At 47.0% G+C, this 14,071-nt stretch overlaps 1 protein-coding gene across 2 annotated transcripts in view; it reads right to left on the reverse strand.

The window, feature by feature from the left end:
- Positions 1-14,071, reverse strand: part of LOC121858274 — a 180,501-nt gene that overhangs the window by 43,613 nt on the left and 122,817 nt on the right. Inside the window, exon 3 of one of the 2 annotated variants that reach the window (XM_042354583.1) lies at positions 1,779-2,118. In XM_042354583.1, coding sequence (XP_042210517.1) covers positions 1,779-2,118 — 340 coding nt within the window. The remainder of the gene's footprint in view (positions 1-1,778; positions 2,119-14,071) is intronic. The other variant, XM_042354584.1, reaches the window with a different exon arrangement.

The following is a 14,071-nucleotide window of genomic DNA, read 5'->3' on the forward strand; positions in this document are numbered from 1 at the left end:
CGTCTACCCAGCAGCAGTGGGGACCTGGATGTTGATCAATTTGCAGATCGTGTTCTGGGGCAATGGTTAGCCAGTGCTGTTGGCGAGTTGTCTGGTTTTCTCGGACTGTTCTTTGACAGAGGGTCATGCAACTCGTTAACTTAGGGTGTAGTTGTTGTGTTGGAGACAGCTTCTACTCCTGAGGCCAGCCATCCTCGATTTTGAGGGGCATCCATTATTATTTATGTCTGTATGTATGTGGTGTAATGGTCAGCATGCTCGCCTCGCAAGCGAAACGAACCCGGAGTTCGATCGACGAGGTTGAAACTATGGGCGAGTTTCTTTATGCCATTTGCCTCTGTCTACCCAGCAGTAATTGGAAACCTGGACGTCAATCGATTTGCAGTTCATATTCCGGGGTAATGGTTAACCAGTACAGTTGGTGAGTTGTTGGGTCTTCTCAGACTATTCCTTGACACTGGGTCATGCAGCTCATAACTCAGGATGTGGTTGTTGTATTGGCGATAAACTACACCTTAAACAAATTCACGCCTAGAGTCCTCTAGGGCCGCCATCTTTGTTACACGAAGGGCACCAGCACATGTAATAATAACGTAACATGTGCAAATGTATGTATGTATGTATATATATATATATATATATATATATATATATATATATATATATATATATATATATATATATATATATATATATATATATATATATATATATATATATATATATATATATATATATATAACAAAAAAAAATATATATATATATATATATATATATATATATATATATATATATATATATATATATATATATATATATATATATATATATATATATCTAAAATTTGACGAGATGTAATAACAAAGGTGATGTAATACCAAGTTAATGCACACGATATTGTGATTTGTGATTAATGTGTGTGTGTGTTGCCTCCCTCAATCACTCGTCCCCTGATGACAAAGACAACAGGCACGACTTGTGGCGCTTACTGCAACACGTCCATACGGGCACCGCCACTCACAAAACATGACCATGATGATCTATGTATCGACTCAAAAGAGCTAACACCACCACTCTTCTTTACCCCACACCCGAATGACCATTACGCAGTTTCTATAAAAAAAAAAGACCAAAAAAATACATTACTAGATTACAAAATTACAGACGCGGTGTCCAGAACAGTTAATATTAAGTTGTTGGGGCAGCAAGATTACTACGTAAGTAAGCGCACAGTAAACAATTAGATGTTGAGAGTTTCTCCTCCTTTCTCTCTCCTTCCTTCTATCCCTTCTCCAGACACCTACATCACATGGCACGTGTCTCTCTCCCTCTATTATTCTCCTCCTTCCCTCCTCCATCCTCAAAGTCCCTCTCCTTCTCCTCCTCCCACACTTTCTTTCCTTCCCTCCCCCTTCTTCAACCCTACTACTCTCCTAAGCGACTTTTCGCTCCTCCCATCGTCTTCTCCCAGGGCCTACACGCCCAACAGACAGTTTCCCATCACTGTCTCTTCATCTCTAACCACCCACCCCCTTCTCCTATCTCTCTCTCCCCCCCCATCAACCCTCCTATCCCCTCCTCTCCCCTCTACTCAAACCACATTTTCCCTTCTCCTCTTCTCCAACCTTCCACACTCCCACTACTACCATCCTCTTTCACCTCATCATCAACCTCTCCTTCCCTCCCATCAAAGACCAGACAAGGGCCTTCATTTACACCTGCCCCCTAACAATGCCTAATAAAATCACAGCATTTCATAGCCCCTGAAGACATACTCACCCGTAGTAGGTTGGAGTCCTGAAGCCAAGACAACAGCGTGAGCTCATCGTCAGTACGAGGTCCCGAGGACGACCCCAACACCGACGACGCTGACGAAGACGACGATTGTGGTGACAAGGAGGGCGGTGGAGACGAGGAGGGGAAGAGGAACTGGGAAGCCGTGGAAGGGTGGGAAGTGGTCTGCTGTGGGTGGCAGAGGAGAAGGTCGCCAGCCCCGACCACGCACGCGGAGGTAGTGGTGATGGTGTTGGTGCTGGTGGTGATGCTGGTGGTCGAGCCCGTCACTACCTCCACCAGTCTGCTGTTGCCACCGCCACCACTGCTGCTGTTGTTCTCCTGCTGTTGATGAAACAGAAAAGACACATTCAGTCAACTCAAGCTGTAAACAATTTTCCAACTCAGAGTTAAGTATCACGACCCCCTCCACACGCACACACTTAGTACTTTTCTGTCACTCAGAATCAACTATGATGATCATACAGTTATAATACAATGATATGAGTTATTAAAAATGTTACCTTCGTTGGTATCTCACAGATAACTCGAGAGGCAGATATAGGACCGGCGGGGCCGTCCACAGACGTAACACGTGTGGAGGCCAACATACGAAAGTAGTGACACTCGCGTGGTGCTTCTCCAAGCATTATAATGGAGTGATCGTCTCCCCAGGTGAGGGGCCAATTTACCCTTTCAAGTTTTTCTTAAGATTATCCTTATACCTTTCCATTGCCCGTCAGTAATTTAGCATTCGTTAAGTGACAGTAAAGTAGCTGCCTTGGCAGCTGACTGTAGATAATTTCAGCTCCCAAACACTTTAGAAACGGCAACAGATGCACATCGATCTGATGTGAATCTCTTCATCAATACATTTCCATTGGTGGCAGGTGAGAGCCAAGATACTGATATTGAAAGTGGGTAACATTACAGAGGGTAGTGCTGCTACCCTGAATGGATGGCAGGGCCGCATACGTGTTCTAAGATTTTGCACGGTGTGAGTGACAAGTTATATCACCTAGCATACTCAAGTTCATGGAAGTGGCTAACACCTTTGCCCGCATGAAGTCGTTTTAATTTAAAAAGTCCTTCATCTGCTCCTAAATTGGCACTGGCACGAAGCGAAGGCAGCCAGCAAACAAAAAGAGGCTGGTGCAAGTAAACATCATGCTTAATTCCCATTTGGATGGGGAAATAACCAAACCAGTACCGTTCACACCATCGTGCAGTTGCCTCCACAATAAAAATAACAGAATTTTGGTGGCAATCAAAACGACCGAAGGGCTGCCAAAGTACTTCCTGACAGAGTCCAAGCATGCAAAGGTCGATGAAGGCCATGCTAAGTCACAACGTTATTTCTAACTTTTCCCAGAATATGACGACAAGCAAACATCATATAAGTGGTGCCGATGATGGTCCAAACCACCCTTAGATTCTAGGAGGAAGCGTTCGCTTTAGGAAGAAGTCTGCCCTTCGAGGACTGGCTAATCTTGCTGACAGAAAGACTGGCCTCCCTTGTTCTTAAAAATTGACGATAGTGTATCAAAGATCTTGGGAGATTACCTTCTCCTCTATATTCTCCAGGAGACTGGAGATGGCTGGTTGCTTTATACAACCTCGCTGGGATTTCTTCAACCCCTGTGGCTTTGTTATTCATCATCTGCCTTGATGGCAGTAGGTACCTCATCACGGGATGGAGGATAGCTCAGGTGGGTCAGGTCTAGGTACTGAGGGACTTGCTGGGTAGTCAGTATCATCCACAGTAGTGCTCTTTCCAGCACTGACATAAGCGAGAAAAACACCCGATGAACAGGGGACCAAACACATTGCTTTAGTGCAGGGTTCTCAAATCAGAAGTTTTCAGAAACAGATACATAAAATCACAAAGTATTGCATTATATGCATATTTGAATGCAAACTTTTGAGGCACAATCCTGAAAGGAGGGAATAATACAATCTGACATGGTAAAAGGCAAACAAGGTTGAGAACCACTGCTTTAGTGGAATTGAAAAATTCACACATCTCGAGTAGATCTGCAAATTTTTGTGTTTCACACACTTTATTTTTCCATCATTCATCCTTTAGATTGCAAAGCCTTGTTCTAGGCCATTGATTTTTTCTGCCATTAAAAGCAGCATGTATCAAAGGATAGAGTACATTTCTCAAGTAATCCATCCAAATTAATCCTGGTGTTTGCTCTCGACTGCTGAGAGTCTCACTGCAGATTTTTGTGATGACAGAGTTAAAAGACCCCACTCGGCACTCAGATTTTGGTTGTTTGTTGTTTGGTTGTTTATCATGCCCATCGTCATGCTGCTCTCTGGCTGTTTACTGCTAATCTCAGTCAAGCTTGGCATTAAAACCTCATTTGAGCCTTGTTGACTTCCCACAATTTAAAAGCACGGTGAATTTTGGCCTAGACAGAGCGATGATCTGCAAAATACAGTGGCTCCAGCCACGCATGGCTCAGGTGATGAGGACATCAAGGCGATTTCTTTCTGACAATGTTAGAAGCCAATGAGATGCCAATATTTGGATTGTGGGTGATGCCAAACCCTTGAACCCATTAGCCCCTAACAAGGTGTTGGCAGCAGTGAGGCTTACTAGCACACTTAATGAGGAAGAAGTAGTCATTGATTACACTCTGTATTCCTCTCTGGTTCCCAACATAAGTCAACATCTCTGCTAACTGGACTTGAAGTCAAACCTAAGAACACAACCTTTTCTTTATATAAAGAACAGAGGATATATTCTGTCAAGGTTACATAGAAGGCCTCCTTGATGCCCACCCTACACCAATGACCTCAACAGACCCAAGTTAGCCTATATAAGATGGATTAAGGAATGGCAAAACAACTCCATAAATGTGTTTTCTCTGCAGCAGGCTATGCCCTTCCAGAGAAGCAATAAGCCGGACCCGTGTTCTGCAGAGCCTAACCCTGTCTGGGAGCTGACCACTAATGGCTACATGTTTATGTTTATCGATGCACAAATCTTTTGCCACAGGGGCTGTTTCTCTTTCAGGCCGCCATTAATACCAATATCCAGATGAGACCTGATATTCCAGTAGCAACTATATAGAGAGAGGACAGTTTGTTTTTGCTTTTGATCAGTGATTGTGTTTTAACACATTAGGATAACCTTACTGGGTGTGGTTACCCAATCAGGTTGTTTTTGTTAGAAGGCTTAACACTAACATAATGCTGCCACACTAGATGCATTACACCATCACACATAACAAGCACGTGCCACACACGCACACACATACACACTACATCCCCAGACCAACGAAGGTCAAGACTAGTTCATCGCTGCTCCTGTGAGCAGCACCCCTTGGCCAATGTCTACCCATTCCCCAAGTCCTCTCCCAACCCATCCTCACCACCGATATCAACATAATCAAAAGTAACAATTTCAAAAATGGGACCAGTGTTGAGAAGTGAGAACAGTGTTTAAGCCAGTGAATCCAGCACTAGACAGTGCCAGGAGAGCCATGACCCAGTGAGATACAAGCACCCTGGAACTGACCGCCACCTCGACAAGAGGTGCTAATCAGTTTACCCTGGGAACAACAGTGGGTCGGCTTCACACCCGACTTCGAAATAACACAACATCATTTCAGCAGGAGCGGCATCAGAACACCACCTCCCACACCACCGCGTCCTATGACCACGCAGGTCCTTCATATCAACACTCGAGGACGAATTACTGCACCATGTGAACACCAAACCACCTGGTGTCCCCGCACCACGTGTGGTCTCATAACACCTCGGTGACGAGTTACTGCACCACGCGGAACACCACACCATCCGGTGTCCCCATGACCACGCGGTGGTCCATCATATCAACACTCGAGGACGAATTACTGCAACGGCTACAACATCCGCGTAAGCCGTCGCCGCGCCAGCATGGCGAAGCCTGCTCAGCGGGCGCCAGGCTCTGCTCCACGATACGGTCGGCGGCCGCGAACGCAGACGACGGACAGCCCGGTGACGACACGCAGGCACTGTACAGGACGAGGTCCCCATCTATGAGAGGTCCTCACCGCATCTTCCAATACGGGCGTAGGGCGGTGGAGGTCAAAACGGTCGCGGTAAACTCAGTCCTCACACTCTCCAAGAGCGATGTAGGAGGGTCACCGAAAGCGCGGTCCGTAGTTCCCGGCGGCCAGATCGTTGTCGGGTGGCGAAGACCGAGGCCTGGGTGCTGGCGAGGGACCGGTACGGCCTGCAAGTGACGATGTTGCTGACGCGGGGAAACGCCCGTGCTGAGCATCTCGGTTTCAGGTGAAGCGGCCGACGGGGAGCGAAAGAGGGAACTGGATGCACAACTCTCTACTTGTGCGCGCTAAGCGTGAAGACGAAGGCCAAAATCTTCCTTCAGGCTGGAGGCTGATTCTCGATGGCTAATATATTTTCAAGAATGGGGACCAAGGGCCTGTGGTCTGTGATGAGGTTTAAGTGCTGTAGACCAATCAAGGTGGAATTTGCACTTGAAGGCGGCCCACACTACCACAGCAGCTCCAGCTCGAGCAGAAGGAAATAGACCAAGCATCGGTGAGGAAATATGGTACTGTTTCTCCACCGTGATCCCCGAGAAGCATGGAACCAACCCGCATGGCGCTGGTGCACCAACTGATGACGTAGAAGCGCTGGGTCGAAAGAGTGCAGGATAGGTGGATTCTGACAGGGCCTCCTTCAATTTTATATGAAAGGCGAGGCCGTGGTCATGGGTCCACGTGAAAGTCCTCTTTGGGGCTCATCAGAGGGCGGAGAGGCCCGGCAGCGCGATGTGGCTGCCAGGAGAAAGTTCTAAGGCCATCAATTACAGCCCATGAAAGACCTGGAGATCCGAAAGGCGTGGCTTCAAGTCCCATGCAAGCAACTTTCTGCAACCCAGCAGTCGCCATCCCTTGGAGAGTCGGTAGCCAAGAGAAAGACACTGCAGGCAGCCAAGACGAACTGCATTCACAGAGATGCCATGCGTCCTACACCTGGCATCAGTACTCAAACCGAAGAAAGCAAGATGTCAGGTAGTCTCATCAGAGAGTACGTCATCCCACCTTCACGCAAAGCTGGTCACGCCTTGAAGTGCCATGTCACCAAAGAGACAGAAGGCGTCCCATAGCAGCGAACCTGAAATACAGCAGAAGTGTCTGCATATGAAAGTGGTCATTAACCTCCTTCTTCCAGTGGGATCAGCCAGTAAACCACAGAAGCTGCCACACCGGTCCACATCTGCAAAAAGGTGTGGTGAAGGGTGGGCGGACGGACACCTGGCTGTTAAGCCAGACAAGTCGGCAGAATCCCCACCAACCGTTAGTCTTAGCCACAGCCAGAGGCACCATGACTACGCCACCAACAGATACCACACAACTGGGCCACCATGGAATCCAGTTCTTCGACTGAATCTCAAATAGAGCATCAACTGCAAATACCTTCCCAGGTGTATCTCCGGCAGACCATCCCAATAGCCTTCGTGCGGAATCAGAGGCCCTTCGCCACCAGCACATCTATACTCTTCAATAAATGGCGCGGCTGAAGGAGACGCTCCCGCCAGAAAAGGAAGCAGCCGCTGACTTGGTGGAGGCGGGCGGAGGACGGTTCTGGGAAGTCTAAAGTGCAGCTGGTTTACCGTTGATTCACGCACCTTGCTGGCGGTGTACCGAGCAGCTGGGATCTGCTCAGGAAAGTCTCTGGGCACCACGCCTAACTCCTTGCAGTGCTCCCACGACAACAAGGGTGTAGCGAGAGTAGGCTGCACGTCGATCCATCCGTGACACGACCTGTCGCCGTAAGTGATCTACGCTTGAAAGGAGCCCACAGCGTCCGGCATCTGGGAACCGTCCGCATTGTAGTACTGCAGCTGCGGCGGTGGTCCCAGGCCGCGTTTGGTGAGGACCAGTTTCTGGAGGTGCTTCAGGCCTATCACCATAGTATCAGCGCCGGTGTCCGGTATCACCTCGATGTGACCCGACATCACCGTGTGTGACGGCGACGCGGATGGTAGGGAAAGGGGTAGCCCTGGGGCGTGTGGTCGATTCCACCCTCCTGATGTGACTCAGCTGCTGCTTGGGGCTGTGGGGGCCATCTGAAGGGGGCTGTGTGCGAACCACCCCGAGGGAAGTGCGCTGCTTTCCTCCTCGTATCGGGCTTTTGGGCTTGGGTTGGCGGCAGCACTTGTCGTAGTGTCCATAGCGACCGCAGCCCTGACATTCAGTCACTACCACCTGGAGTGTGGAGGAAGCGTCCAGGGGAATGAGTCGCTGCACCAACTCTTCTTGCCTGACACCTGCCAAGATCCCATGCTTGATCCAGGCTTCCTCACATTCCCGGCTGTGCGCCTTGCAGACGTTGATCTCTTCCGACAAACTCTTCAAACGTACAAAAAAGTCGTCGAAGGATTCATTCTCCGCCTGCTTGCAGCTGGTGAAGGCCCGGCGACGCAAAGCCTCGTTATTCCGACCCTTAACGTGCTCCGGTAAAAGGTCAAGCACATCCGTCACTGAAGACGTAGAATCGGTAGGCACTTGCAACGTGTGCTCCAAAACTCTCTGGGTCTCCAGCGACAAACACATCTGCAGTTGGATGAGCTGTTTGTTTGTAGGCATGCTGTCAAGGTCCACCATCGTGGAGTAATTTGTCCACCGCCGCCTCCACTCACGAAAAAGATGAAATGTGACGTCTGGTGAGAGGGCGGGTGGGGGTTGAACAGATGCCTTGGGAGCTGTTGGAGTAGCAAGAGTGCCTGGAGGACGCTGGTGTGGTGGAGGGGGGAGGATATTGGCGCCTTGGTGCACGAAACCTGCGAGTGAGGGAGGGTGGGTTAGCGCCAGGGTCGCCAATAGTGCATCAAAACGCGACTTTTCCGCCTCTCTTCGTGTCTCCTCCCTCTGAAGTTCCATTTCTCTGCGTCTCTCGTCCCTGTCGTCCATCCACCTCAGAATTGTGGCAATGTCCGTCGCTGGAGGTGGAGGATGAGAGTCTGCGCCCGGTGGAGGGGATGGTGGTGGGGAGTCATGTCTCCCATCTTGACGTTGTCCCTTCTTACCGCCCATCTTAGTATGCTTGAACTGCGCTGTTTAGTATATAAAGTGGCGCCTCATCAGCTCGAACCACATATATATGACATAAACAGCGCAGAAATAACGCATAGAGTCCACTGTTCTGTGCGTGCGTGCGTGTGTGTGTGTGTGTGTGTGTGTGTTTGTGTGTGTGTGTGTGTGTGTCTGAGACAGCAGATGCGGTGGTCTTAGGCTGGAGCCGCCGCGGAGGCAAGAACATCAGTGTCTCCCCAGATGTCACGCGAGAAGGGTGTACGCCTGCGTGCTCCGTGGGTACCACAAAAAACAGGCCAATGCTCAACTCTCAGCTCTAGACACACTAATACACTGACACTAACACTGCCACCGTCACTAAAACGCACTGTGACGGTGCAACACTGCACATCGAGGCGAAACAGAACGCAACACAACACACTAAGAATCGACGCTCACATCGCCGGCTAACTGTCCATTGTTCACACACTTGTAAGTCCACAGATCCTACTCACTGCGCCATGAAGGTTGCAAGTGTTCCCTGAAGAAGGCAGTGATGGGTAGGGAAACACCGGGTAACACTGAAGTCCATTTATTAACGGATAGGAGAAATACAAGTGGTGACTTGCGTGTGCCTTGCACGAGGCACGGAGTAAGACTGAGACTGCCTTGCCATATGGCAGCCTCGGGGCAATGTTGCCACATAACACGTGCAGTGTTGCCACGTGATTACATATATAAATGCAACTCGGCACAGTAGCTTAGATACATAACCTACACTTACCTTCTACTGTTGGAAAATATTTCCCGTCGTTGTCATACTGACAAAAACAAGAGAAAGAATGTAAACACTACAACCTGCTAGACGCGGAGGTGACCAGGTGTATACTCGTAAAATGAGTGCTATATTAAAGATTTCCACTTGTACAGATTTTTTATTAACAATTTATGAAAATGACGACTGATAAGCAGTTATAAGTGATGATATTCAAAGAGGTGTGTGTACTTGTGCCAAAAGGGCTGTATATCAAGCAAAGGTTTCACTGGTGTCAGTCAGTAAGTATAAATTTTTTCCCCTAGAATTACATTTCCAAAATCAGGGTGCGTCTTCCACGATGCAGCGTCTTCTACGCCGCAAAATACGGTAGTTATCCTAGCCGAGGGTCACGTTTGGAGGGTTAGGTCTGGCTAGGTTTGGGGAGGTTAGGTCTGTTCAAGTTGGGTTAGGTTATGTCTGATCCAGTTTGGTTAGGTTCAATTAGGAAACACAAAGGCTGAGATCCCTAAATGTAAAACATTACTTATACTCCTGGCTCTGCACTACACTTCTGTATACACTTTTGGGTACCCGAAGTTTGACACTTGATTGGCTTATATGACCCTTAAGATTCAATAATTACAGTTAGATTCTTTTTTATTAGGAAACATTTGCCTGCTAGGGGCTAAATCCAAGATGGCTGCCATTATGCATAGGAAAACATTGAGCAATCCATAACTTTGTATCTAGAATGCATAGAATGACAGACTTGGTATTAATTTCGGCTAATTTAGACACAAGTCTGCACCCAAAAATCTGATATGGCTGCTTTTACTGAACACCAATATACTGTACACAAAATAATGAAATGATTATAACTTGAGAACTAGAAGGGGGGCAGGTGACAAACATGGTATCAATTCAGACTGAGTCTTAGACTCATTAGTCTCGTTAAAAATTTCAGGGTAATCCCCCTAAATAAATACACATGTTCTCAAAGCAATGCTTTCCTGTAAAAAAAAGTTCCTACACACTGTAAATCTATCATATGAACAAGTTTATCCCTATTCTTCAGGTTAATAGAGGATACAAATCTGACCCTGTCTGATTCAGGGGTCCAAAAAGCTAACAAAATAGACTTCTTGATCTTGTCTGTTTGCTGTGGTCTTCCAGACACTCATCCAGGTGAATTGCTTCATTGGGGGTGGTATACATGCACTCATCTCCTCTGCAAAAGTGACTCTGATGCATCAGGGTTTCTTTCTGTCATACATTCACTAGTCACAAAGCTCTCACAAATTTTCAAAATGTGTGAATACATTTGGATCAGGCAACGATTCCTGTTTTCTGTTATTTTTTTTTCTTTGTTTGTTTTTTCAAGTGGTTGATTCTGACATTGTCATGTCAGAATCATCCACTTTCCATGATGTTGTTTTCCCAAATTGGGGATTTTCTACATGGTGAAAGTAATGATTCATTGTGCTGGGAGGTACAATGAGAGAATGCAGTATCTTCCCAGCATTTGCCCAAGTACTGTACTGTATAATGAAACCTGACTATCCAAAACAGTGAATGGTGTCATTGGCGACGCCTTTCCAGGCGACCATCCTCATGCACTCCCAGGTGCGGTGTTTCCACGATTGGCAACGACCACAGACTTTCGGGGTTCCGATAAATAGGTCGACAGGACAGTTGTGAATTGGTCCTACATTCACCTTCGGAGGGAGGGGACCCACCCACCAGCCGATGAGTTCGTTGGATGGACGTTTGGAGACCGGGTTGATGCGGCGCTCTATGTCGAGTAGTTGTGGGAGAAGAGGGCGAAGATCGTCGATAGGGATCTCCCAGGGTACGTGGCGAACCACTACCTTGGTACGACGAGTTTCTGGGGTGATGGTGATGAATTTCAGCATCACCTCCCCCTGGGGAGCAGGAAAGCCCACTTGAGTGAGCAGGCGCACCGTCTCATCCATCTGTGGGGACTATTACGGCTGTAGGACCTCGGCGGAGGCGAAATGTTGAGTCCTGATGTGGAGAGCAGTGACGGAAGAACCAGGTCGTCCATATGCTCAAGAGGCAAGTCCTGAGGAAAGGCGAGACGACGAAGGCGCGACGGGGCAGGGAGACAAAGGGAATCCCCTATGTCCATCGTCGGCAGAGGGTCGGTCATTGAGCCACATGTAAGCTCACTTGGGGACCCTGAAGGCAGGAGGCCACCCTCTACAGCCCCAGATGGGGTGTGAGAGGGATCATTAGCCCCTGCTGGAGACCCTGACTTCTGAGGTTTCTGCTTCTTCGACTTGTCTTCAAGATGAAAGTCGTCAGCATCACTGTCACCTACTGCCGCTGTCTCCAATGAACGGGAGCGTCAACTGCCGGCCGGCATAGGGCACGTTGGCAACACTGCAGTCAGGTGGAGTGGTAAAGACGTCACTGCTACATCACACTTCACGTTGCGCATGCGCAAACTTGAAAAACTTCGACCAGAGGGACCGGGTGGTAGGACCAGATGTTTTATCCCCCAAAAATGACAAAGTCCAAAAGTAAAAAAAAAAAAAAGATCCCACTGTGCTGATAACCGGGTCTCACTATAGTTGTCTGCACAGGCTGGGAACAGTAGACTCGCTGAATTCGTCAGAAATACGACTTTTAAGGAGCAGTCTCTTACAGCCTTTGTTGACACTACGGCACGCATGCGCGTTCTGCACCAACAATCGTCTGCAGTCTGTACCCACACACATGGCTCAATCTCAGGCCATTCACTAGTTAGTTTTGGTAATTGTTGTTGTATGGAGGATTAAGCTAATTTAAGAGATTAATTAATATAATGTTATGGTTAAATACATCAAACATAGGTGATGGTGTGTGTTTAGTACTTACAATTGACCGTGGGACATTTATTTCCAGGTATGACCGAATAAAACTATCGTGTGATACTGGACGGCTTTGATTAATTCCCCTATCAACCCAATTATAACCGCGAGCGGTTACATTCATACATCCTGTCTGAGAAATTACATGCCACACTCTGCCAGGTGCTTGTTAAACCACACATTACATCCAGGTAGGCAACCCTCTGGCTTATTTAGCCAAATTGAGCCCCCCTTCCTCAGTGAGCAAGATATCTAGATGGTGGAGCTTTTCCCCTTTTCAAATATGGTCAGGCTCAAGGTCCAAACCGACGGTGTCTCCGTTTGAGGAGTTGTGAATTGAGTGTTATATTCAAAGTTCCACTGTTAAAGTGCTTGGTGAGCTACCTTCACCGTCAAGTGTGATCCTAGGGCATTTCAGACGGTCAGACTATGTGATAAGTGGTGTGGTCACCCTTCTTGTCAATCAGAATAGGAACATGTTAGGCCTGACTAATTTTGGATGGGATAAAAAGGAGGGTTCTTTGAAGCTTTCTAAGGTTCTGAAACTATGACCTGCATAACTTCTGAGAACATGTGAATGCAGTGGTAAGTGTGACACTAAGTGCTGTGGCCTCCATTGTGTAATATTTTGCCAAAAGAAAGAAAACCACTTCAAAGGCAGCTAACCTTTTACTACTTCAAATTGTATCTGTGACTTTCCATGTTAGGATGAAGTTTGGGTGCATTGGACAGGAGTATTTGCACACATCAAATATTCTGTACTTAAATATGTAATGAGTGATATCTGACACGTCTAAATTTTCACCTGGTATGTGATACTTGCACTATTATTGTTATGAAACAATAGTTCTGCACAAGAAATCTAATTCCTAAAGATTTATGCTCATTGACTGAATAACCTATGTATTTCCTAAAGGTTTTATAAATATCAAGGACATTACAGGCACAACCATTGTTATGATCTATGATTGTATAAAAATGGTAGTAATCAATGTACTTTCATTATACTCACCCCAATAGAGAATATGATACTCATTACTTAATTAGATTACTCACATCATTTCTACTACTTCTATTTCCCAAGTTATGCAAGGTCATTTCATTTTTTGTTTAGTATTTTGGTGTTCAGTGAAGGATTATTGGATTTGCGGTTGCAGATAATGGCTGGTCGTAAAATATGACATCCAATGTATCAAGCATCTCAAAATTATCCGAAATTGATACCAAGTTTGTCATTCTACGCATTCTAAATACAAAGTTATGGCTGGCTCAATGCTATCATATGCATAAATGCAGTCATCTTTAATTTAGCCCTTAGTGGGGAAACTTCGGGGACCACACTTTCCTGAACTAAAAAAAATAATTCAGCTAAGCATCGTCAATAACAAAGAAAAGAAGAGGAGTCAATTCTATATTCATTCTTACACGATCACTAGTAAATGCCATAAGGAAGGAGGTAGTGGGCAAGACCTCCATAAGGAAGGAGGGAGTGGGCAAGACCTCCATAAGGAAGGAGGTAATGGGCAGGGCAGCCATAGGGAAGGAGGTAGTGGGTAGGGCTGCCATAGGGAAGAAGGGAGTGGGTAGGGCTGCCATAGGGAAGGAGGTAGTGGGTAGGGCCGCCATAGGGA

The sequence above is a fragment of the Homarus americanus genome, unplaced genomic scaffold (assembly GCF_018991925.1).
Source record: "Homarus americanus isolate GMGI-L3 unplaced genomic scaffold, GMGI_Hamer_2.0 scaffold57980, whole genome shotgun sequence".
Classification (NCBI taxonomy): Eukaryota; Metazoa; Arthropoda; class Malacostraca; order Decapoda; family Nephropidae; genus Homarus; species Homarus americanus.